Source organism: Anser anser (genome assembly GCF_964211835.1).
Source record: "Anser anser genome assembly, chromosome: 35".
NCBI lineage: Eukaryota > Metazoa > Chordata > Aves > Anseriformes > Anatidae > Anser > Anser anser.
Window position 1 is genome coordinate 52,516 of NC_139756.1, and position 25,403 is coordinate 77,918.

General features: G+C 49.3%; 1 protein-coding gene across 9 annotated transcripts; it reads left to right on the plus strand.

Annotated features, from left to right (window-relative positions):
• The first annotated feature begins 1,160 nt into the window (after positions 1 to 1,160).
• On the plus strand, positions 1,161 to 19,656 carry LPAR2 (lysophosphatidic acid receptor 2). 9 transcript variants are annotated; one of them, XM_083815102.1, is made up of 4 exons: positions 7,732 to 8,808; positions 11,500 to 11,606; positions 12,961 to 13,703; positions 17,834 to 19,656. In XM_083815102.1, the coding sequence occupies exons 3-4, from the start codon at positions 12,971 to 12,973 to the stop codon at positions 18,133 to 18,135; spliced, it is 1,035 nt and encodes a 344-aa protein (XP_083671228.1). In that variant the 5' UTR covers positions 7,732 to 8,808; positions 11,500 to 11,606; positions 12,961 to 12,970; the 3' UTR covers positions 18,136 to 19,656. The 9 variants fall into 9 exon arrangements, with proteins under 9 accessions (XP_083671230.1, XP_083671231.1, XP_083671227.1 ...); XM_083815103.1 differs by having other exon boundaries at positions 11,507 to 11,606; XM_083815104.1 differs by lacking the exons at positions 7,732 to 8,808; positions 11,500 to 11,606 and adding an exon at positions 1,161 to 1,300.
• The last annotated feature ends 5,747 nt before the right edge of the window (positions 19,657 to 25,403 follow it).

Genomic DNA, 25,403 nt, shown 5'->3' on the forward strand with positions numbered 1-25,403 from the left:
CATTTCCCCACAAGAATTCATAATCCGAGGAACCAGCAAAGCCGAAATGGGCTCCCTGGTAAAACGCTAGTTTCCTTTTGCACACTTAAATAGTTAAATAGGAGAGCTGCTCTAGAAGGAGAAGTGTTCGGGGCTTATACAGCAATTCTGCCCTCTGCTTTTCCTTCCAGCAGTCCAATGTATACAAAAAAGCTATTAGAAAAAACAAAAAACAACAAAAAAACACTTACTCTTACCTTGTAACTCCTCATTACTTGCTGCTTTCTGCAGAGCCGGTAATTTGTTAGGGCTGAGAGCTGCCAAAGCATCATTTCCAGCCAGAGCTGTACAGCTGCCAGGTCTCACTCACACGGGGAGAGCTTGGACGCAGCGGCAGAAACCTCTTTCCTCCTGCTTAGGATGGGGATTTTCTGTCATCCAGCCACAGCTAACATGGTTTGGTTTGGAAAGTGAAATGCTGAGTTTCAAACAAGCTTGGCAGGGAGGGGAAACATCATTTCCTCATGTTCTCCCCCCCTCCTTGACTCTATCTTCACTTCAAAGGAACCTCAGCCACACATATGTATGGCAAGGGACAGGCACCGATCCTGGGAAATGCTGACAAGGAACCACCTCATCATCTTTTTTCCTCATTCCTACTACAAAGCTGGAGCAGGGAAGCTCTTTTAAACCTCCTGTCAGCTCCTAAGGCTGCCTGCAGCCAGCTGTTCTCGCAGCAGCACCTTGTGGAGCTGCCACATCACAGCATTTGCCATGCAGCTGATAACGTGAAACCAGAGCAATCTTCTCATTTGTTTATTTTTTAATCAGCAAAACCAATCTATTTCAAGCTTTTTTCTTTTTTTTTTCTTTTTTCTTTTTTTTTCTTCCCTCCTCCAATTATTCCATTCCCTCACTGAGCAGGTCAAAGGCCCCAGGACTCCCCAAACAGGGATCGCAGCCGGGCTGCGTACGCTGCCCTCTGAATTCAATTAGGGAAATTGCAGCACCAGTTAATTTTAGGCAGGGAGCGGAGATGCCCTTTTCTTGGAGAAGCCCCTTGGAGTTTGTCATTTGCTAATCACTGAGTGTTTAATTGCGAGCAGGCTACATGAGAGTGCATCTCAGATAAACTCAGCAGATTCCCCCCCCCCCCCCAAACTTCCTGCCCTCCAATAAAGGAGCTTTTTAACTTACCTTTATCCTTCTAAAAAGCTCAAAGCAAATAAACCTGCAAGTACTACAACTCTTAAGGGTTTTCAGGTTTTTCCAGTAAAGACTGCTGAGGGATTTACCTTTACCGTGTTCCAACAAAACAAGGGTGAGCAAAGCAACAGGCAGCACCTTTTTTTTTTAGGGAGCTCAAGGCTTTGGTCCCATTCTTCGTCTTCTCTTTTCCTTTTTAAATTATTTTTTATATTTCATTTTAACTTTTGTTCTGTGTTGCTGTTTCTCATTATCTAATTGGAGAAGCTAAATGGAGATTAAAGCACACACGTGAGGTATTTCTTAAAATTACCCTCAGCAGGAGAATCTATGGGAAAAAAGTAGAGAAAATAAAAGACAGTTCAGGCCATTTATTAGCTGAAAACAGGCTTCCTTTACAGGTGTTACCTTTTGAACCTTGACACTCTGTCATTGTTTGCATGTGTAACAGCAGCCCTAGAGCATAAAGACAGGGACTGCTGGCCTGTTTATGGCCTGAGGCTGTGGTGGGGGGAATATGGGTGGTTTTGGGGTTTGCTGCTGGTTTCCCAGAAGCAGTTTTTTTTTCTGGCAGCTTTTATGATTCACAAACTGTTTTCTAAGGGTAAGAAAAATATCAGTATTTGATTAACTGGTTGCCCTCCTTCGAATGTGAAATGAGGCAGAGTTTTTGTTTTATTTTAGCCACCTGAATACGAGGTGGTGGTACAAGAAGCCGATTTATCAGTTGGGTTCTCCTTGTGGCTCACCTGCTTCGAGAGGAGTCACTGGGGCACGGGGACTTAAAACATGCCAAAATTTAGCAGTCTGTGCAGTGTGTATGTGCAATATGCCCTAAAAGTACGCGGAGTGAATGCTTCCAAGGAGATAAGCTGTCACTGAATGTTTCTGTGACCAGACAGCAAACGTCTTCCCGCGAATCTGTGAGTCGAGCTGGGGTTGCTTTGTGAAGCTATTTATAAAGCAGCACCTCTGCTGTCTTCCTGAGGCTAGCTCAGACACAACTCGGGGTTGTGTTTGGGGTCTGTTATATTTGGACGGAAGGTTTCATTCCTTTAGGGTGAGAAGCGCTAACGTTACCCTTGTGCAGGATGCTTCCTCGCCCAGTTGTAGCTAAAGATCAGCGTAGGTTATTCTGTTCAGCCTTGCTATTCCAGCAGTCACCAGTAGGTACAAAACTTATTTTTAATTCCTTCTTTGAAGCTGTTTTGTTGTCCTGCATTACAACGGAATGTCTCGCGGCAGGAGAGCCGTGTAATTTTTTTTGTTATTTCACAGTGAATGAAATTATTTCTATCTATAGCTTTAACACATCTGGAGTGCTGCAGGGTATAAGACATGTCAGCATCACTGCTTTCTTGTTTTATTTTTAAAAGCTGTCTTCCAACAATTAATTAGCAGATTGGATGCAGCAGAGTGCTGGGCAGATGAGGTAGTGAAAAGTGAGCTGCTCTGCACCTCTTGCTGGGAGTTCATGCTGCTGGAGACAAACAGCTTTTATTTTCTTCTCTCTCCCCCTCTGCCCCAGGATGTTTTGTGATGTTCTTGCTTTTGTGACTGCGCGGAGTAACGGCACCTATAACCATGTGGGAGCTGGGAGAGAAAGTAAGCCAGGCGTATCTGATCAGCCAGAACTCGCCCATCTGCGGTTCAGAAAGCAGTTTGCTTTGAGAATTTTTGCTAAAAGGCGCTGAGACAGCATGCTTCCATCCCTTCCTTTGTATTGCAGTACAGACATACCTGCAGGCGTCGTGCACCTTAAGACATTCAAGAAAAGCATGTGCAACGGGAAAGCTTGGGATGAGCTAAACCAAATCAATGTCCATCCATCCAGGCCCACAGCTTGTGGCTAGAGTCCTTTCAGGGCACTGGCTGCTTTCCTCTATCATTTATTTTAAAAAAAGACTTGTAGGGCTGTAATTCAAGCCTTGCTTATACAGCGGGTTTCAGATACTTGGCATCCGAGGCCCTAGAGGCAGTCAGTTCTGTAGGTATCTTATACAACTCTCTTGAAGCCAGTTTATTTCTCAGTATAAATCTATTTAACAGATGGAACCTGTAGGCTTCCTGTGCCCTTTACAAGAACGACTTAGTTCTTGCTGCAAGATAAATGTTCCTTTAACTTTCTTGTTGCTTTTGAAGCCTTTGCAGCAGAAAAAGGCATGGGAGCAAGAATGGAAGTAATCTTCCATTAGAAAAGTGCTTAAAAGCTAAAGGCTTTATAAAGTTAGAAAAACGTCACCAAAAGCGATCAGAAGGTCAGGATCTGTACTAAAGAAGGCTGCTCTGGGCTGCTAGCAGAGGGAGCTGCTGATTATAGAGCTCCCAATGCACCAACAAAGGGGACTCTGCATCATAAAATCCACTTTGCTGGTCCTCCACTGCTGAACAACTATTTGTGGGAGCCCCATAAAACTCAAATGATCGGTGTTGGGCTCCTTTGCTTTTGGTGTTCGTTTTCAGGTGGTAGCAGCTGCACTTGCCAGGTCGTCTGGGCACCAAAAGGGTCACGAACTTGCATTTGATTTTATTTTTAAAAGTAGCGGTGTTGCAATCCGTGCCTGTTACGTGACCTCCCTCTTGTGGGAACCGATCCTTAAGAAATGCAAGACGTGGTAGCATGGTTCAGTGCATGGACAAGGCAACTGTGGGCATAATTAAATATCCCTGGAGTGATCTGAAACCTTCACTGAACTGGGGAAAAGCCGCGTTGCCTTCACCAAGGATTCGGCTCGACCAAGACCACCCCAAAGGCTAGCTCGCAGGAGGAAGTCACACGTCTTTGAAGAGGCTGATTCTCCCTTTCCTTGCTGGGGGTAGTAGCTATGTGTCAGTCCCTGATGCTCTTGCTCGAGATAAAGCTGCAGTTGTGCTGCATCTGCTTGTTCTCTAGCTGGAGGCTTTTCTGAATTGGTTTTGTTTTTTTCTCTCCAGACTTAAGCAGAAAGGCATGTTAAATGCTTTTTATGACTCTCCGGCCGTAAGCTGCAGGCATCCGACATGAAACCAAATGGAGACACGGGGGAAGTGGGTTTTCAGAAATAATCCCTGTGAAAGCAAAGGCTGAGGCATGTGGAGCTGGAGTGCCTGTAAAGTTCCCTGACTCCTCTGGCGAGTGCCAACTAAACCAGGAAGCTTCATCTTGCTGGGTGCCAGCCAAGATCGGGGTTCAGAGCAAGGCAGGGTGCAGCCTCCTTGCAAGAGGAGGCTGAGCTGGGGGCTGCCCGCATGTGGCTCACGGGAAGGGAATTTCTATCCAGTTCTGTTTTTATTGACAATAGTGCGAAGCGCCAGATGAAATTATCTTTGGGCGAAGACGGGGCCGAGCCCTGCTCCACAAACACAGCATCCTGACTCGATTTTAACCTCGCTGTGGCTTCTAATAATGTGACATCATGCAGGGGCCAAGCTATTCTTTCTCTGAACTGCTGCTTCTGCCTTCAGCGTTGCTTGTCTCTGTGCAGGATAATCTCCTTCTTCCTGTGTGAATTAGGAGGAGCAGCAGCAGAGGGGCCCCTAGACCATCCCGACTCCAAACAAAACACCACTGCAAATAACCCTCTCTTCCCTCCCTGCCCTGGTTTCTCTCCACTGCTGCAGAGCAAATGTTTTCATCTTGGAGAGGGCTCGAACAGGCAGTAACTGTGCAGGAGGAAGCTAGCCCTACGCGCACAAAACCCATTTCCAGGATAGTTACCTGGCGAAGGTAAGAGGGGTGTTTTGCCAGGACCCAGATGCATTTGAGAGAATATCCAGGCCGTTCTTACTCAGCTGTTTCTCCATCTTGCTTAACAAGGCAAATGTGGCAAGGTCCAACGCCGTGTTTTGCTTCGGAGGTCTCCCCGTGCAAATTTAAGGTGTTGCCTACCCTATGGAAATGCCCTGATTTGAAATATCGAAACGCAGCCAGGGCAAACCTCAGGGAGGTGGAAGGAGGAGGAGAATTTTCCTGGTTCGCTGTGATTTGTCCTGCAGCAATTGATCGTAAGTGGTTGCGAACTTGCCAGAGCGAAAGAAAATTCCTGGTGGAATTGGTGGGCACTGCTGTTCTCCACACCTTTGTTGAAAACTGCTCGTTGATGCTGCAGGCTTGCAAACACGGCTCTGCTCCACCTCGGAGCTGGCAGCATTTCAGCAGCAGTGGGTGTTATGAAATTCCTGCATTTCTAAGGCTGATGCACGCGCTGCTCCCCAGCGAAAGATGTGGCCGTGAGCTGAAGCTGTAGGAACCGTGGGGTGGTTTTGTTGCACTCCAGGGAGTGCTCCTCACCGAGTCTGGGAATCTCTGGGCCAGTCGGGACTTGGAGGTATTAATTTGAGGAACTGGTTCTCTGCAGAGAGCTGCTGGGGGGGCTGAGGGAAGGGGGGGAATGCTCCTTCCAGGAGCTTTTTAACATTCCAGGGATTCCAGGAGAGGGGTCACAGAAAAGAGGAGGGGGAAAAAACCTTCAGATTGTCATCAACAGGAGCGGTCACAGCTATGAGGCTCAAAGAAAAAGCTTGGCTTTAAGTCTGTTTGAAAACGCAATATCTACAAAGGCAATTAACTCTGCTTTGAAAAACAGAAGTGTAGTAATGGGGAGGGAAACGTCTGACTTCTGAAACGTTTCTGTACCGGCTCTCTGCTGGGCACCAGGATGTGATCGGACCTGCAGGCTGCATCGAGATCAGGTTACTGTGCTCGAGTGGCCTTTCTGCTGGTGGCCAGGCGCTGCACAAGGCGCTTGCGAGCCCCTTCTGGATGGGGAAAACAGGAAAACTCCCAGAGCGATGGGAGGGGAAGGGGGTAACGGAGGGGCTGGACACGATGGGTGTCTGGTCTCCTTGGTCCTGCTCGTGCTCGCTCCAGCACGTTGTTGCTGGGAGATGCCTGAGCTCAGTCTTGAAGTAGGTGCACAGCTGCCAAAGCTGGTCTGAGGCTTTCAGGTGTGCTTGATTTTGGAGGTAGCACCCTGAAAGGTGAGGTTGTGCAGGGTCTAGTCAGCTAGGTTAGAGACACAAAATAAATTTGTCTGTTAAATATCCCCCAAATCTGAAAACGGACTCCCTATTTTTCTGTTATGCAACAAAGTTATTTTTTTCTTTGTAACTAGACAAAACTACTAAAAAAAAAAATGCTGTTAAGGTCAGAGATATTCCTTCACCTTCATATGAAAGCAGACACTGTCTGTGACAGGCTTACACAAGCCCTGGCCTGATCCAACCTGACGTTTCTTGCATCCCCCTTTGTCCTGGATCCGGCGTGTGTGGGGCCAGAATTGCAAACGTGCTCCTGACCCTTTGTCAGCCCTTGGTGCTGCGAACCTGCCGGGTCTGTCTGACGTGCTGGGCTATTGTGGCGGATTGTTGACACTTCAGTTGAAACCAGTTATGCTGGGCCGCTTTCCTGATTGCTCTGGGTGTTCGATTGTTTATGAGAACATCGCCTCCAGAGTGCTCGGTGAGCGCCAGTTTAACCTGAAAGCCTGCTGCCATCCCACCCGGCAGCTGCAGCGGGTGGATTTCGCTGTCTTGATGCCTCTGCTGCTGCCGAAGGGCTGCCCCAAGCTGGGTTCTGCTCCTCTCCGCTGCCTGTGCACTCTTGGGGTGGGTTGGACCAGAGGCTTAAACCCACTGCTGGCAGCACAAGGGCTGGAGCAGACCAAAGGAAGGGCTGGGGAAATGGGGGGGCTCCTTTACTCCAGCTTGCACTTGCCTCTTTGGTGTTAAAGCCATCGTGCAACCAAACGGCTAAGAAATGCCTTGGGGGAAGGTGGAGGATCAGCTCTGTGTCACTTCGGACAGGTCACATAGAATCACAGAAATCATTTGAAATGACTTCTTGTAACCACAATATTGTCGTAAATCTGTGACCAAGGGGTCTAGCTACAGCGAGGATTTCTGGCTCCCCTGTGTCAGGACCTGACTTCTTGGTACCTCAGTTGTTCTCTGCTATGAGAAAGCAAGTCTGTTAAAATTCAGCGTTTCCAAGACAGGGCTCTGGGTCATGAAATTCATGAAAGTCATGAAAGTCAAGAAATCTTGTGAGAGGCCCTGTGCCCGGTGCTGTCTCGTGGTTTGCGTTGCCAGTCTGAAGGTGCAGCATTTGTAAGCAGGTGGCAATGATCAGTTCCTTCTGAACCTTTTTATAGCCTGCATGAGCTTTCTGGCATGATTTTCACCTTTGGTGGCTGCAGGACATAGAGACAGAATGGAGGGGGAGCTTAGGGAGCTTGGTGCAATTTGCAGCTTCTGTAGGATTCCGTAGTTGCCCCTTTGATATCTCAGCCTGCCCCATTCCATCTTTTCCTCTGCTAGTGCTCGTACTGACTTGCTTCCACTTATTGGCTGTCCTCATCTGTTAATGATTTCTTGGATCCTTGGCCCTATCTCTTTCCCCTTTGTGTTCAGCTCTCTTTGTAAATCTCTGCCTGCCTTACAAAACATTACTCGGCTCTGCCAAGCTCTACCATGTATCTGGCTGGCAGTAGATCAGGGTTGCGCTTGGAGATAACATTGTTCCTTGGGGAACAGATGATGGTAGGAGGAGGGTGGGAGAATAGGAAATTGGAGCAGAATGGAAATTGTTGGGGCCTTTTCAAGAGGCGTAAATCAAAATGAATGTGTGTTGCAAATCTGGTGCTCTGGTTTTTTTTGTTCATAACTTCCACAGCTCCGGTTTGTTAGCACGAAGTGTGCTGTCTGTATTTGTATGGCACTTAGGTAAGACAATCTTGGACAGTCCTTGACGTATTAGAAATGTGAGCACTTTTTTCTAGTAGTGGCATGTGGTTTTTTTTTTTTTTTTTTTTTACTGAGTTGGGGTAACTTTTCTTCCCAGCCTGTGCCTCAGTTTACCTTCTGTCTCATGACATCTCTTATACCTTACTGAAAAAGCTGCTGCCCCCCCGTCCTCGTGTCCATCAAGGCTTCCTGTGTGGTGTGAGGTGAGTGTCTGCCGCAGCAGATGCGGGTGACCAGATCCTGCCTGAGCAGCACGCCGGAGACGTGGGTGTTCAGCTGTAGCATGAAATAGCATGCAGCATAGCTGTGCTACGAAAACGAGACTTTCAGGTCCAGAGGCAACACACCGTCCCAGGAACAAACCCGGTTGCTCATCTGCCACCCTGCAGCGGCGCGAAGGTTTTGGGGCAGCGGGCGAGGGGTTGGCGTGGGGTGACCAGGACCGGAGGAGGGTGCCCGTTCCCACACCTCGCTGCTCCTCCTGCCAGCGGTGGGGCTGCCCCGCCAGCCTGATGCCAGCAGATCGGAGCAGACTCGTTCCAGCCAGACCCGGGCCAGCTCCTCCAGAACCGGAGGTGCTTGGAAAAATGCCTCTGAGAGGCGAAAAGGACTCGGGTTACAGCTCCGGGGTGGATCGGGGCTCCTGCAAGGGCCCGCCTAGGGGAGGACCCAAGGAGGGACGGGCTCGCAGAGCCCTTGCAAACTTGCCTTTAGAAGCCCGTGGTTCGCAGCCCATCACGGATCGAAACTTTTCTTGGGAGGCACTTGGCTCTTTCTGGCTTGGGAAGCACCTCTGCCCTCCCGAGATGGGGATCTCCTTGCTGAAGAGCTGGCCTGGTTTCCTGTGGTGGGGGGACCAATGCTAAATGTCAGGTTTGGATGCAGTGGTTGTGCTTCCAGGTAAGAACACTTATTCTTTAGAGTAAGACCTTGTGCTGTTTATGGCTTAAATGACAATGACAAAAAAAAGGAGCAGCGGTTTGAACGTTTGGCCACATAAATTTACGTGCAGCGGACACCGGTAGAAACAAACTGGATTAGAGTCCCTGTAAGCTGACTTCTATATCCATTGTTCTGTTTTAATCAACACTAATTGTGGTTATTGGGGGGGGAGGGGGGGATAAAACCAGCCATTCATCCCTGTTCATTTCCATGCTGCGATCGATGGCTGGCAGCTTGTTCCCAAATGCTGAACGTCCTCCCAGGTCTCGAGGAGCTGAGCAGCATTTTCCACTTGTGCAAGCAGGAGGAAACGGAGAAGGGGGGACGCTTGCACCTTTACTTTCTGCGTAAAAACTCTGAGCTTACTGTGAACCTAGAGCAGAGACTACCTGAGTAAGAAGGGGGAGAGCACGTGTGTGTGTACGGATAACTCGGGCAGGGAGAAAAGGCGTTCTGCACTCGTTCTGTGTGCTCACACGGCAGTGGTTTCTACCAAGGACTGCCTGCAAAGCCAGACTCAGTGTGAAGGGGGAGAGACTTGAGCTGAGCTCGAGGCAGCGTGGTTAGAGCAGAGGACGGGTCTGTGCATTGCTCAAAGGGCCGCTGTAGTTGTTGCGGTGTGTAGCTAGCGTTTTGTTTTACCAAGTCAGCAATACTGCTAGGGAAAAATCTTGTAGGATCCCGTTGAAGAGTGTAAGGCCACGGACGGGGGTTGCTCGGACACTGAACAATAGGCTCCTCCAGCTCCTTTGTGCATCATGGCCCCAGCCTGCCTTTCTGTCTGCTTGCTGCTGTGGGCAGGGTGTTTCTTTTCCCTGGCCTGCTAAATTCTGATTTGCAGCATTGTCTGCCCTTGCTGCCAAGCTCCAAGGGTGGTTTTCTAATTGCAGAGCGGCAACGAGCTGGTGTGCCAGCTCCCAGGGCCTGCCACAGGCATTTACCTGTCATTTACCCCACCCAGCTCGCAGAATTGCACGGGTCCAGCTTCTGACCTCGCTACCTTTCAGAGGGATCGCAGCTCTCCGGCTTCTTGTTGTGCTCCAGCTGGGTCTTGCCTACAGAAGCAGTTGAGAAATTGTCATTAGGATTAGCAACTTTCTACACTGCTGCTTTGTACATGCAGAGCACAGCTCCTTTGTGGGTTTGTGCAGCTCTGTAGTCCCCTCCCCCTGTCTGTGTACCACTGAAGTACTTGTGCTGTGAAAAAAGCTCACAATTTGGGAGCGAGCACTCAGGAAGCTTGCGGGGCACATCATAGCTGCTGAACTTCTTTTTGCAACAAAATCAGATTGGTTTCCGTAATATAGTGGCAACTAAAGGTAGTTTAATCTGGATTCAATCTGATTTAAAGGTAGTTTAATCTGGATTTCATTTGTTTTAGTGTCAGCTTGGAAATCACTGAGGAAAACCCTAGGTCCATCGCCATGTTATTTCACTTTGATATTGTAAGGCTTCTTAAATTTAACTATGGTATGAGCTGTCTTTGCGCTACAGCGTGCACAGGCAAGCGCCCGTGCCATGACGATCTTCAGACTTGTGTCCTGAGGGAGGGAGCGCTTAACGCTGCTCCCCAGCAGAAATGTGAACGGGATTACAGGGCCCTTGAAACTTGCTCCCTGTTTATGTGGGTGGATAGCACACGGGGCGCTTTGAACTTTGATGCCACTTCAGGTTCTTCCAGCCTTCCTCCCTGGGCAATCCTTGTACGTAATCTTAAAAAACAAAGTGATTTATCTAACTTCGGCAGCAGTTTCCTTTTTGGTTTGGGGTTTGTGCTTTCAAAACTCTTTTGCAACAAGAACGGCCTAGCCCTGGATTTCACGTAGATGATTTCCACGTGGAGATGCGGCCGGTGCCTCCCCAGATACACCCTGCACAGGTGGCCATCTACTTGCCTGTGATTCACCGCGGTTGTGTTCATCCAGTTCCTTAGCTTTCCTCCCTTCCTCATTCTTCCATCGCTTTCTGCTGTTGAAACCCAAACCCTCACCAGCGATCTGCTAAGTCTCCACATGGTATCTCGGCAGAACCTACCTGGTTGCTTTCACCCCCTGTGCTGAGCTTGGACCGTGCTACTCGCCCAAACAGCCCTACAGCTTGACGTCTACAAACACCATTACCTGGATGGAATTACTTCACTATGCCACAAGTGTCCCATGGGATCGGTTGATTTCTCTTTATCCTTTTTCCTCACCAGCATTTATAAGGATATTTCCCTATTCAGCAGCAGAGATGGGATTTTTTTAAGCAAAGTTGTGCTTTTTTTTTTTCCATCTTTTGGCCGAAGCAGGCTGATGTGGAGCCCACCAGGCAGTGGAGATCAGAAGCTCAGCAGCACGGCAGGCTTTCCAGACCCAGCCGTCCTGTTTGCACAGCTCGGCGGTGTGCGCAGGCAGGGCTGGGTGCGGTGCAGGTGATAATGAGCCGGCCTGCCCGCGATTACCTCTCCTCCCTGGTACCAGCGACAGCGTTGCTGTTGTGCCAGGAGCTGCCGCTGAAGCGTCCAGGAACATGGGGAGGTTGCTGCCAAGAGAGCAGAGGAAGATGTAATTAAGGCTCCTGAACTCTGTTGCGGGTTCAGGGTGATTAAAATGAATTGCAAGTCAGTAACTTTGTGTTTTTTTTTTTTTTTTTTCTCCCTGTCTGGAGAGGATAGTGCTCTTGCTGCATGGTCTCGGGCTTTCTCTAAAATGAGAGCGGTGGTTGAGCTCACGAGAGGACAGGAACCAGTGACTTCATGAGCAGAGCTCAGGAGGGTAAGGAAAAACGATGTCACTTTTCAGCACCTCGCGGTGCTGGGAGGAAGGAGGCTGCAGGCTGGGTCTGCCCTTCCCAGCAGGGACTGCAGCCAGCCCTGACTTGAGATTTCCAAGCTCTTGGTTAGGAAAGGAACACGAATATCTGCTGTGGGATGTAATGCTTGGGCTTCTCATCCCTTGGGTTTGTTCATGGTGCTGCATTTGTCACTTTTTTCCACAGACAAGCAAAGATGTGTCAATTACCAGGTTTAAATCCTGACCCCAAAGCTGTAATGTAAAGCATCTTTCAGCTTAACGTGCTGCCTTGTGTTTGGTTGTCCACAGGACGGGAAGTTAAAATGTCAGAGAGGCACGTGGGCTTTGAAAATTAAGACTTATTGTTACGGTCCAGACAAACGGCTTGCCTGCTCTTGCTCCCAGCAATGCCCAGTGCTTCAGAGAAATGTGGAAAGCCCTTCCTGAGACTTGCACATCTCTTCCTATCAAATTGTCACCAAGTATAATGAGTCTTGAATTGCAGCCTTGTTCCAGACCTGGAAGGGAGTTGCTTCCCGCACAGGTGACTTGCTGGTTGATGTTTGGAAGCGTGGGATGCTGACCCACATACTGGTGTGTAGCCTAGAAGTGCTGCAGCTCTTCCTGACGATCCAGCTCATCAAGATCCAGCCCCACGGCAGTACGTGCAGGCTTCTTGCTGCCACTTACTTTCTTGGGCCCGGCTCTAGGTACTTTTCCTCTTGGTTCTGAGTTTGGAGAGTGCTCATCTGGTCTGGAAGGACCAGCCAATGCTGTGTGTGGTGGTGTTCAGGAGCAACGGTGGGCTTATATTAGCCTTGAAGCGATAAAGCTACCCCAGGCGAGATGAGATGCGTGCTTCCTGAACCAGAAGCAGCAGTCCTGGGGACTGCAACAGCTGCAGAGGCTCATTCTCCATCAGTGTTTTTTAGCGATTGCCTGATAAACCTCCTTTGCTGCTGCTTTGTTTGTGCATTTCTGAAGCGGGACATCTGGGACAACAAAAATAGTTTTGTCTGTCATCCCTGAGAGACTGCATGGGGCAGGCAGGGAGAATCTCTTATCAGATCTGGCAGGCAGCTCCCGGGAGCATTCAAGGTTTCGCTGCATCCTCAGCATGGCTTTGAGGACAGATGAGGATCCAGCCCGGGAGATGTGTAGTTTTTTTCTCTTACAGAATGTGGTTTCTTGTTTTTTGAGGCTGTTTCTGCGTGTGTCGAGCTCATCCCCCCTGTCTGTGTGTGTGTCAAGGGCACTAAGGCGATGCTCAGCATCCTCTGGGCCGGTAAGAGTCGTGTGGGCACGACGAGCTAACGATACTCTGCTCCCTCCTCAGGACAGCAGCGATGAAGCACTGCTTTTACAATGAGACGGTGGGGTTCTTCTACAACAACAGCCGCAAGGAGCTGACCACGTACTGGAGGACGAAGGACGTCCTGGTGGTTGCCCTGGGCCTGACGGTGAGCGTCATCGTGCTGCTGACCAACCTGCTGGTCATCACCGCCATCATCATCAACCGCCGCTTCCACTACCCCATCTACTACCTGCTGGGCAACTTGGCAGCTGCTGACCTCTTCGCTGGCATCGCCTACATGTTCCTCATGTTCCACACGGGGCCCAGGACTGCAGAGCTCTCCCTGAAGACCTGGTTCATCCGTCAGAGCCTGCTGGACACCAGCCTGACCGCCTCCGTGGTGAACCTGCTGGCAATCGCGGTGGAGAGGCACCAGACTGTTTTCACCATGCAGCTGCACAGCAAAATGTCCAACCAGCGCGTGATGATCCTCATCTTCTGCATCTGGGTCACGGCCCTGCTGCTGGGGCTCATCCCGTCCTACGGCTGGCACTGCCTCTGTGCCCTGGAGAAGTGCTCCAGCATGGCGCCGCTCTACAGCAGGAGCTACCTGACCTTCTGGGCCATCTCCAACCTGGTCATCTTCCTCATCATGGTGGTCGTGTACACGCACATCTTCATCTACGTGAAGAGGAAGATGACGCGGATGTCCAAGCACACCAGCTTCCACCCCCGCTACAAGGAGACCATGATCAGCCTCGTCAAGACGGTCACAATTATCCTAAGTAAGTCCCCTTGCTCGAGTCGATGCCCCGATCCTCCGTTCTGGGCTGCGTGGGGCTGCAGGTGAATGCCCTTGGGACGGGGAGGATGGGGAATTGCCTCTCTGCTTCTCTGAAGCTGCTGGGGTGCTCGTTGGGTTTGGCTGCTGGGCAATTCAATGGTTTTGGGACTGAGTTTTGTGTGAGCCGTGGTCGGGGCAGGCAGGCAGAGAGAATGCAAGCTCCCGAATCCCTTCTCTGGCTAGCAGAGAGAAAAGGGGCTGTTACTAATGTCATTTTTGTAATATCTGACTACGTTCAGGTGCTTTAGGCAAGCAAAAAGCCCTCTGCTCTTCCACGGAGGAAGCACACAACGGTTGCATGGCACTAGAGCCCCTACTCAGCCCTTATCAAGAAGGATCCATCCTTTAAAGGATGGAAGGAGGTTTGGGGCAGACATCACAAGGTGACAGGGAAGACAATGAGGGAGTTCTGTCCAAATTCCTCCGACTGTTTACTGGAACAAAGCACTAAACTTTGCTCTGATTTTTTTTTTAAGCAGCCAGTGCTGGGTCTGTCTGCGCTGGTAAATAAATTACTGGGACATCTCAGCTCACGGTCGGAGCGGGGTCTCCAGCAGAGCGCTAAGTGCCTGCAAGTTAGCCCGGCTGGGTTCAGTTTGTAGTGCAAATAGGAGCAGATCAGTGACTGGAAGTGGTTGGCACTGAGGCTCTGCCTCTCCAAGCTCTTTAACATCATCCAGAGACCTAACCTTATGCGGGTATGTTCTGCAGGGTGCTGTGCGTCTTGGTAGGCCGGCGAGGCTACCGAGATAAATGGGTAAATGCTGCTTTCAAACACCATTTTGTGCGTTTTGTCTCTAAGTTGTGCAGAGGCTTCTGTCTGCAATCTCCAGACAGCAGCGGGTGTGCGGTTGTCTCTGAAGGACACCTCCGAGGAATACTGGAGATCTAACAAGGCAGGCTGGCGTGCTCGTGAGTTGATCAGCAGATCACTCCACGACATTTAAAAATCCGTTTTACTGGTCTAGCAAAGTTCCTTTAGAGCGACATAAATCAACGCGTTCGGGTTTTCTGCAACCCCGCTCGACTCTGGGCTTACGGTCACAACCCCTGGCTTGTAAATCTTGCCTGATAAGTGCAGAATTTGCTCAGTCAGGGAAACCTCGGAGCTGCAAACAAAGACTACTCCCTTGCAAACTCCTGCTGGCAGCGTCGGGCTCGGCAGTGGGGGGAGCAGAACGGAGCAGGCTCTGCTGCTCGGTGCGTCCCTGCTCGGGGGCACTCCGCTGCTTGCTGCGTCCTGTTGTAACTTGCAGGCACCGAAACTGGGGGGGGGGTTGTGCCTGTTCCTGCCGTCTGCGGGATGCCTCCTTGCCTGCCTTGCGATCTCGCCATCCCTTGTGCACAGCTGGGAGCTCCAGCTGCCTCGGAGCCGATCAGATGCAGCGTAGAGGGTCTAAAGAATAATTTGCTTTTTATTTTCTGCAATCCAGAGCAGAGGGGGAAAGCTTTGTTTCCTCCATTCCTTCTGGAAAAGTATCAGAGGGGTCATCCCATGGTAACAGCAGGACTACTTAATTTTATGGCACTTCAAGTCTCCTCTGGAAGAGGGTTGGCAGGGTGGGAATGCTGGGCTACAAGGAAAAATGCAATTCATGCTTGGTGCATCGCCTCGTTTTGGGATATCCCTTTCCTCTTATTGTCCCCACTCCTGGCTTGGCTTGCCTGCTTTTGTCTTCTCCCTCGAGTGAGAAATGCTTGGGTCACAGGAGGCTTGGAAAAGCTGCTGTGGTTTCACGAGGAATTTGGTGGCTGGGGCTGGACAGAGCGGGGAGGAAACTCATGTGGAAAGTTGAGGGAGAGCGAGGAGCTCCTCGGGCCTCTAGGACTCCCGTAACCCGAGGGCTTTTTCCCCTTTCCTGCAGCGTTGGAAGGAAGTGACTGTTTCATACAGGTCACTTGCACGGGTAGGAACAAGGGGAGGAATTCCCCAACACAGGGACAACACCTTCCAGCTCAGCCCCGGCATGTGCTTGTGACTGCAGAGGGTTTTTTCCTCTCCCTGTGAAAGCCCTGGTGTAATTCCTTCTCCACCCTAGCTCCCTGGCCTTCTGCAAACTTGGACTCTGCTCAGAGGAATGCTTTGCGCCTTATGCATCAGAGGGTGTAGCTGCTGGTGAGCGTGGAGGAAGCAGAGGGTGCGGCGTAGAGGCTGCATGCCTCCTCGCTGCAAGGCAAAGTACCCGCAGTGTAGAAATCCTGCAGGTCCTGGGCACTGAGAAGCTGGCCTGGGAAATCAACAAGAAGTTCAAGGGACATCTGGAAGGTGGCAGGGAGTTTCCCACAGGCCAGTTGAGCGGGATGGGATCCCCTGATGAGTAAACCACGGGGCTGAGTTGCTATGGCCATGCTGAGGGGATTATTAAGAGTTCAGACTTCTTTTTGGCATACTTCAGTTTCCATTAAGGAGCAAAGCAAGCAGCTAAAACTTTCTAGGTACTTCTTTTTCCCCCTTCCATCTTTAATATTCACCTGGCTTTACTTAATGCTGCTGGGAGCCGGTCTCTCCAGAGAATCTGGCTTTCGTTGCAGATGCTGAAAACCTGGCCAAAAAAGAAAGCTGCATCACAAAACAAGCAGGTCCCTTTCCTGCAGATTGACTCGATTTAAAGGAGAAGCGTTGGACCTTCCCTCGTGACAGCCAGGCATCTATTTTACAGTTCTGCTAATTTTAAAGGGGGCAAAGCAGAGTGCTGGCCGCGAGTGCAGGGAAAGCTGCCTGGCCCAGATGCGGTGGCTGCTGTGCTGACCTTCTGGGAGCACAGTTTGCTTAAATAAAAAGGGTTACAGGATGCAGTTGCCTATAATCAGCCCCAAACGCTTCAAGAAACCCTGGAGATCCTTTACATGTGTTCCCCTGGCTCTTCACCAGCGCGGCGTTTCATTTAATGACAGCTTTGAATTCAGCCTCTCATTCTGGTGCGACTCCTCTGGCTGTGTTGTTCTTTCCCGTCTCAGATGTTTTCCAGTAAAGGGTGTAGCTGCGAAGTTCTCGGCAAGCCTGGTTCTCTTCCACCCCTTCCCAGGAGACGCAGCAGGGTGCAGCTCCCGTGCTTCAAGACACAACCTCCTGCATGAGCTCCCGGCGCGCTGCTGGGCGAGTGCTCCGTTTACGTCAGCCCGAGAGTTAAAGCCGTGACCGTAAAAAGGGATTTAGGAGCTGCAGGCACCTCCCGCTCCATGCCAAATAGCAATTAGCCTTTTGCCCAAGAGCTTTGCAGGTGGTGGCAAGAACAGACCGAATCAGTGGTGGAGCCCGTCCGGCTCAGCCCTCGCGTTGACCGGCCCATTGCTCGGCTGTGTGGTTGTGCAAGGTGGACTCCATCGCCCTGCCCTAGCGTTGGCCACGGCTCTTCTAAACTCAGGCTGTTAACCCAAAATCCCCATAAACTGCAGGGACGGCGAGGATGACTTCATTGAACTTGTATTCCTCTGGCTTTTCCCTAACTTTTATGCGGGAAGAAGGGGAGGCTCTCGTTACAAAGCATTTTGTTTTCCCAAGCAGATTCTAGGCACGCTGAAGCCCTGCTTCCCAGGACATGTCTGAGCATTGCTTGCTGATAGGAAGTAGAGAATAATTTTTCTCCTTTTGCTTCCACGTGGCTTTTGCTTTTCTTTGATTTTTAAGCTGTTCCTATCTCGAACCTGCAATTTTTTTTCCCCCTTTCCATCTCATTTTCTTCCACCTCCCTCCTGCTGAGGAGGGGGAGTGGGAGAGCAGCTGTGTGGGACTTGGCTGCCCATCAGTGTTAAACCACACCAGCACTTCATCTCCGCTTTGTAAATGCAGTGAGGGGAGGTAAGTCAAGCTACTTGGAAATGTTTGTGAATGTACGGGGTGGGGGAAAGGGGAGAAGAAAAGCCAACGTCTCCATTTTCAGTAGTTTGTGGCAGAATCCTCAGGCTTCCTCCCAAGCACGAAGCAAAAATTTAGAGGGGAAACTGGTGTTTTCCCTGTTTAATTTTTCCACTACGTAAAACACCAGTGGTTCCGCTGAGCATCCCTGTGGTGAGTGACTGGGCAGGGCCAGGAACCTGCTTTTTCTCTAACGGGGGTTCTTCTCTTCCCAGGTGCTTTTGTTATCTGCTGGACTCCAGGACAAGTTGTGCTCCTGCTGGATGGCTTGGGCTGCAAGAGCTGCAATGTTCTCGCGGTGGAGAAATACGTCCTTTTGCTGGCAGAGATCAATTCGTTGATAAACGCTATTGTCTACTCTTACAGGGACAACGAGATGCGTAGCACGTTCCGGAGGATCCTCTGCTTCATCTGTTATAGGAATTCCAAATACACACCCACGGTGGTGAAGTTAAACACCACAGACCGCAGAACACTTTCTCAGAACGGGCACTTTACCGTGGACTCCTCTATTTAGCTCTTCAGCATCGCTGCTCTGCGGTGGCCACTTTCTGGATTAAAAAAAAGAGCAGAGGCTAAGAGCAACCTGCTTCTAAAGCAGTAGAGACTTCTCTGTTGTGCTCAAGCATAAATGTTTCTATAGAATGCTTGTCATCGATAAAGGACGAGGTGCTTTTAAGGAACTGCTGAATGGTGCGTTGTTTAGGACAAACGTACTTTGAGTAGCATTGTTATTAAAGACTGCTGTTTCTAAAGCAAGGTTGATTTAATTTAGCAGCCTCTAGAAGCATGCTGTATGCAACGGGAATCTCGTGTGATCTCTCCACAAGGAAAGTATTCTCTTGGTACTTCAGTATTACTGCCTTCAGAAATAGTCATTCCGGTGGTAGCGTGCTCCAAAGACCCAAAGCCCTTCAGTTTTACTCATCGCTTCCTAAACAGAGCTGCCTAGTGTTTCCCAAGAGGGCTCTTATTCGGGTTGTGTTCCACACTTTTCAGAAGTCGTATTCTTCTTAAAGCCTCTTCAGAGAGGAATCTGTTTGAATTGCTTCCTGAGAAGCAGATTCCTGCTTTCCGAAGTGTCTGTTACTGAATTTCAAAGTATTTTTGGGCTGCTGGAGGGTGTCTTAAGAGCACCTAATTCTTCCCTAAAATGGAGAGTGGTGCTGTAACTAACTGCAGTTGTGTTTGTGTTCTGCTAAGTGATACCATGTGGTATGCACAAGTTCATTGCCTATTCATAAATGTGGAGTGAGTCATGTTCCCATTAAACCATCTTTCTACTCGCTGAAAGCCCTTTGGGACAGGTTTAGGTTAGATTCCAAGGCAATCAGTATTTTTGCCTTAGGTTTTAATGTGCAGTTTGTACCTTAATATTCAACTGCGCCAATAATGTGTTAAGTCTGTTCAAATGTAGTCTTTCTCTCCGCAAAGCACCGTAAGAAAGTTAGCAGTATTATTTAATATCAGTGCGAGTAGGATCTAGTTTTCTGAGCAAATCCATTTGCTGCATCTGACACGCGATGTAAACAGTCCCTCTTGATTGTGAGGCCATGACTGGAGAGCAGATGCTCTGCTGGCAGAAGAATATTCATGGCCAAGGAACTGTAAATGCTTTTTGCAGGTTTCCCTCACCTTCACTTAAATTTTTAACGGTGTGAATGTGCCTGCGTCAGTCCAAAATCGATAGTCATGGGTTTTTGTGAGAGCGGAGAGGCTAACAGAAGGCAGTTTTTTGAGTATTTGCATTGAAGTCTAAACTTGGAATTTCAGGGTTTTTTAATAAAATGGCCTGGTTCTGTCGGATGACCAGCTTCCTGACTGATCACCTCAGGTGCCTTGGCAGAGAAGACAACTTACTGGAGGGATTGTTGTTCAAATGCACGTGTATGGACTTTCTTGCAGAACATGGTCAGGAAAGTGACTGTGTTAAGGTGACACACTCTTGGATCGACTAAAACAGCCTTGGAATATGGTTCCTGTCTTTGTGTCCCAGAGACTTTTTGAATAAATACTTTGTCCTGGGTTTTAGAAACAAGACTTGGAATTTTTCCCTATTTCCCTTGCCTCTCCCCCGCCCCTCCCCCAAAGCCCTGGCTCTGCGAAAAGTGTCCTTCTCCAGTTTTGTGTTGTGGGGCTGGAAGGGACAAATACCAACCTTGATGCTTGCATCCACTGCAAGGTGCTGTGCGGGGGACTGCCCTGCCACTGCTCTGCCTTCTAGGTAGGCTGCAGGGCTCTGCCTGAGTGTCTGGAGGGGTCATAGCCTCCAGAAGGTGTCTGGAGGGGTTATAGCCTCCAGAAAGAGACCAGGAAGAGAACTGGAGGAAGTAACTGCAGCCAGAGCAGAGGATAAGACTACAGTCTTGGTCTTCTGTTTGCAAATACCAGGCTTGTCTGTTTTTTTTGGAAGATGACTCACCATTAAAGTATACAAGGCACCAGGGCTAAGAGAATGGATAATGGTTTCTATTGCCAAAGAATTCTAGTTTCATTTTCCTTGGAAAAGATTGATTTCGGGTATCAGGCTGTGTGTACATACTGCAGGTGGTCAATATGCAGGAGCTGGAGGAAGACTAATAGTGAAACACCTGGAAAGTTGTTACTGGGAGTGAAGCTGGGATGGAACAAACTTGGACTTTTTCTTTCTGTTTCTCTGAACATCCCCAAAGCAGGAAGTGCATGAGTCCTACTTCATGCGAAGCTAATTTTTCAAATAAATACATGTCAGGCTGCTGCTTCTTGTTAACAAAGGAAAGGGGGTGGGGAGGAAAATGACAGTTTGTATGTGGGGTTAGTACTAGTCTGAACTGTAAAATGGAATTGAATTTAGCTGTGAATGAAATCTTTGTAGTGGGTGAGATGACACTTGGCTCCCAAAAGCACTGCAATTGGCTTTTATGCCCAATTGGGCCTCTAATGGGCTGCACATGTTCTTCCCTGAGGGCTTTGCTAACTAGCCTTACCTCACCCTTCTGCTGGCTGGCTGCTGAGCTGTGTTCCAGCGATGTGATCCCACTCTGACAAGTGCTTTCATGCAGGTACCCTCAGCACAGGCAGACGTGATTGCTGATGACTGACTCCTGATGCTTTATGATCACCATATAGAGGGGATCATCTTTTTTTCCCCAATATTTTAAATGGCTTATTTGAATTTAGGCTGATGGCCCTACTGGTGTAAGTACTAAACTCTATTCAAAGCTTGGAAGTGTATCAAGGATTTGACCAGGTTGTACCAAGCAGAACCCAGATGAGGTCAGTGCTTTTTGTATAAAAATAGAGTCTGCTTAAGAATGAAAACTGAATGTATCAATGCAGCTTGTGGTCTAGCAGTCTTCAAAATGCATGTTTTCAGAAAGGTGAATAGAAACTCATGAGTATAAGGAAGAAAAAAGTCCCAAACCTTTATTGGAGCTTGCTCCTGAGTGATGGCTGCTGTGCACCAGGAATGGAGATGAAATTCTTGGAGATTGCTCTTCCTGGGTAACTTGGGACCCTTTGATTTCCAGTTGTTTCCAGCTGGCTGTAATAGACAAGAGAACAGGGAATCAGGAGGCACAGAAGCTAGCCTGGAGAATGCTGTTTTCAGTGGGATTTTGGGAAGAAATGGTGACTCAATGAAACAGAAGCGATAGAAGGATTTTAATAGCCCTCCCAGCTTTGAAGATGGGGGAAGCAAGAACGGGAGATGTAAATGGTGTATAAAGAACTTGCAGTGCAGAATAGGGGGGTTTAAGCTTTTCAGTATTGTGGCAACTTCTCATCCTAGTTTTGTTTTGAAACACGCAGCCTGGCTTACCTGTATGGAGGCAGGAATCACGTCGCTCTGTTTTCCCCTCACTGTTTTGTGTCCTAAACAAGAAGCTGCAGAAAAGGGTGTGGTGCTACTGATTACACGTTAATTTTCCAAACCTGCTTAGAAGACCTGAAGTATAACCCTGTCATTGAGTAAGGAAGGAGCTGGCTGCTGCCAGATTTATGGGGTAGTTCACTTGTAAAGGCACGATCCACAGCCTTTGGTATATCTATCTTAATTTAAGGTAGGTACACCACATTTATCTACCTTAATCCCTCTCGTGTTCAGGTAGAGAAGCCTCCTCCTCCTTTTCTTTTCAAATCACAGTATGAAACTGCCTTTTAAGGTTCATTGCTGGTTTCACCATTTTTTTAAGAGGCAATCTCCCTGGAGGCTGAAATTAGCATTTTTTTTTTTTGTCAGGCATGTGATTGTTCTAGACTCGCTTTGCATCGGGTGGGAGGAAGGAAGGGACACCTAGGAACTATTTTAAAGGGATCGAATGTGGGACAAGTGGGAACACACAACTTGATCAAAGATAGGCCGTACGGCTCCAGGAATGAGAGGTCATGCCTTGCTGACTGGTTGAAATTCCTGAAGCAAGCTGCTGCCAAAAGTAATACAGATTTTGGTGTGTGTTTTTGGGGAGGGTAACCCTGGGGACTAATACTGTAGGGACTGATAGACTTTGAAAGTTTATTTTTTTGGGGGGGAAAAAATGTCTGCAGGAAGGGGGAAGACAGAATAAATGGGGAAAGTAAGATTAATAAAGGGAAGCTGGTGATGGTGTGTTTTTCTTTGCTTTTAAGGTTCAGTTCTTCCTGACCTACTGAGACATGGAAAATGGAAATCAAACGTGCTGATGCACTTCTGCATTGGCCGTGCTTACGGTTAAGCTTTCTGGAATCAGTTGGGCTCTTCTGGGTCTTGGACAATATTGAAATACCAGGGCTAAGGGATTATTTTTAGTGTGCAAGGATGGCTGGTGTAACACCTGTGGCCCCTGGTCTGCATGATCGTGGTAGCCTTGGTTTGTGTTGTGCTCCCCAGGCTGAGGACAGCAAGCACCTGGAAGCTCACGGGGTGAGTAGTCCTTCCTGGCTCGGACACACGATAATGCAGGTGGGAAGCGAAGCCTGGTTCCTTTCTGCACTGGAAGGCACATGTAGCTGAGAAAATTTAGGAAAGAAAGGTCACAACGATGGTGTAATTACTTCCCAGGGTATTTCTGTGAAAGCTTTTCTACGAAAAGCACAGTGCTTTGCAGCAGCAGCTGGGTTTTGTGAGTCCACACTCCTGCACAATATGAGCGTGACTTCTGTGAGCAAAAGTGAGAAGAGCCCACGTTTCACCTCGTCTGAAGGCTGTTACAGCTCGGTCCAGCTTCAAACTGAGCTTCTGGCAGATGATGCTACCTTTCTAACTGGTCTTTACCAAGTTTTGTCCTTAGGCTGTGGCTGTCACAGAGAATATCAAGTACATCGTGATGAGAGGTAAGTCTCCAAGTCATCAGGCTTCAGTGCTAGCTTGAGATGTTCCCTAAATTTAGGGTAAGTAGTCCTGGGGATAGTTACCACGCTGCAGCTCCGGTCATTGACCGGGCTCGATATTTTGCATGCTCAGCAGCTCTGAAAACGAGGCTGCTTTTCAGAGTCCCTAGCTGTTCCACAGTCATTAGAGTTGGCAATCTGATGTGAACGTGAACCTCACATCCTTTAGCCAGTTATTTTCATAGCTCTTGGCATAAGCTAACTTCCTTCGACTATTGGGATGTTCAAGGGAAATTCAGTGTTTCTAGCTGATGCTGTAAGTATTCCTGCGCAAAGAGTCCTTCTGGACCTGTTGCCGTTAGTGCAGGATTTTTTGGATATAATCCTCTCAAAGGTGAGTGCACCATTCAAGCCAAACGATGCCCAAATTGCGTTCTCTGTGCATACTGCAACCAGCACTGCCTGCCCTATCGCCTGGCAGGACGATCAGAAAGTCTAGGGTGAACAGAACAAGATCGCAGCAGGCCCCAGAAGGAAGAGGTAAGGAGGAGCTCTGATTCGCCTGTGTTCCCCAGCAGGGAAAATAAAGCTGTCCTTTAGTTGTTCACACCCACTGGCTGATAAATCTCACGTCAGAGTCTCCTCTGCAATGGTGACAGAGAGCGTTCAACTGACTCCTGCTTGGCTTGCACCCAAAAAAGAGCATTTGGTTGTGTTGCGTTGCCCCTTCTTGTGGTAGAACCAGTCTTACTCTTCAGGTTTTTCTCTGCTCGCTGGAATCAAGGAATACGCACAAAAATTGTGCCTAGGGTTTCTCAGGAAGTTCTGCCTTGCATTACACAAGAATGTGCCTGTAGATGTCTCTAACGCTGCAGTGTCCCCGTCACACCCTTGTTGGTCTGGGTACTGCATGGAAAAGTCCAAAGGCAGCAAGAGAATTTAAGTCTTATAATCACGAGGTCATCTAGATATGTGCCATCAACCCGCAGGTAAGAGGAACTTTCACGCTGAATTTTGCCCTGGTGTTGTTCATCACAGAACAATTTTTGGTGCTACCCAGCTCTGATTTTTAGCGCTTCTGCCAGGATAAACGTGGGTGGTAGAGCAAGGTGTAGCAGGTAGGATCTGGGGCTGTCCAAAGCTGACTGTGCTATATGGGGAGAGAGGAGCAGAACTGCTTTTGGTACTGCTGCCTTTCTCCCTGCTGCCTGTGGCTTGGGGACCTTCACTGAAGCAGTGTTTGCTCTTTGCTGCTGGCTGTCAGGGAAATTGCAGTATTACCAATAGGGTTCAGAGATGCATCCTTGTATCTTGGTGGTTTCTGCTGTGGTCTGTAGCGTGTACTGCAGCTCTCAGTGCTTTACTTCACTATTTGCTCGGTCTGGCTCTAAGAAACCATTTAATGCAGAGCCCCAGTCAAAGCAAAACCGGTATCAGCACTTGGAAACCGTTCTGTCAAAAGCCCTAGCAGATCCCTACGAGTCCAGGAGGCACTTCAAAAACCCAGAAGCCAGAGCGTGGAGGGGGTATCCCGGGGGTGCCAGTGGTGCCCTGCATCAGCAGCGCTGCGTGGGCTGTGCAAACATCTTCGTCTGCTGTAGCTCTGCTCAGTGTCACCGGGGCCACTGCAGCAGCAGCCGGGGATACGTGAGCAATTTGAGGCTGAAGCCCCAGGACGTGTGTGAACAGCCACAGGAGCAGTGTGACAGCGGGATGCAGCTCTCCAGAGCGCACGGGGATCTTTACGGACGGTGCTTGGAAATGGTGAGTGTAAGATTCTCCTCGCAGTAGCTCGTCGGGCCCCTTCCTGGTTGGAAAAGCAGCTGTGTGCAGTGTGCTGTAGCTTTCCTCCGCCGGGAGGCAATGCAGGGCAAGCTTTTCTTTCATCAGGCCTTTCTTTCACCGTGGGTTTTCTGGTCTCTGCCTGGTGCTTCGTGTCCCTTCTCCTCCCCTGAGGAGGGGATGCACAGCCTCGGCAGCCAGCTGTCCCCGGAGACTTGTACAGCCACAGCCTGCTGAGTTCGGCAGCTCTCGTCTCACCTGCACCAGGCGTTTTCCTGGAACTTGTCCCCACTTTTAGAAATGCTGGAGTAAATAGCCACTGGAGGGGGCTTGTCCACCGGGCTCGCTGTGAGCTGGATTTCATAACACGGGTGTGTAACTCCTGGTGCTCCTTGCTGTGTTATGGGGTGAGGGCAGGCTGCTGGAGCCCCGTCTCTGCCAGAAATTGGCTGTGCTCTGGCAAAACAGATCTTGTTCAAGGTCTTGTCCCATCCAGGAGAGGAACCTAATGCTAAGGGTTTTCGCATAGCCATCTTTATCACTTACCATCTAGCACACAGGGTTTTCACAAGGCCGTGTTTTTAGGGCCAGGAGGGCCCACGCTGTGCATGCGCTGCGCCCCGTGAGGCTCTGACACCACTCGGAGACCAACGAAATCCTTTTGGGTTCTCTCAGTTCTTTCATCTTGCTCCTGACGAGTGCTGTGCTAACAGCCAA

Excerpts from the sequence above, each read along its gene's own strand:
- LPAR2 (XM_083815099.1), top strand. The coding sequence starts at position 4,791 with ATGTTTTCATCTTGGAGAGGGCTCGAACAGGCAGTAACTGTGCAGGAG. Across the intron at positions 4,892-12,960 it reads AGGATAGTTACCTGGCGAAG|GACAGCAGCGATGAAGCACT; the intron begins GTAAGAGGGGTG and ends CTCCCTCCTCAG. Across the intron at positions 13,704-17,833 it reads GACGGTCACAATTATCCTAA|GTGCTTTTGTTATCTGCTGG; the intron begins GTAAGTCCCCTT and ends TTCTCTTCCCAG.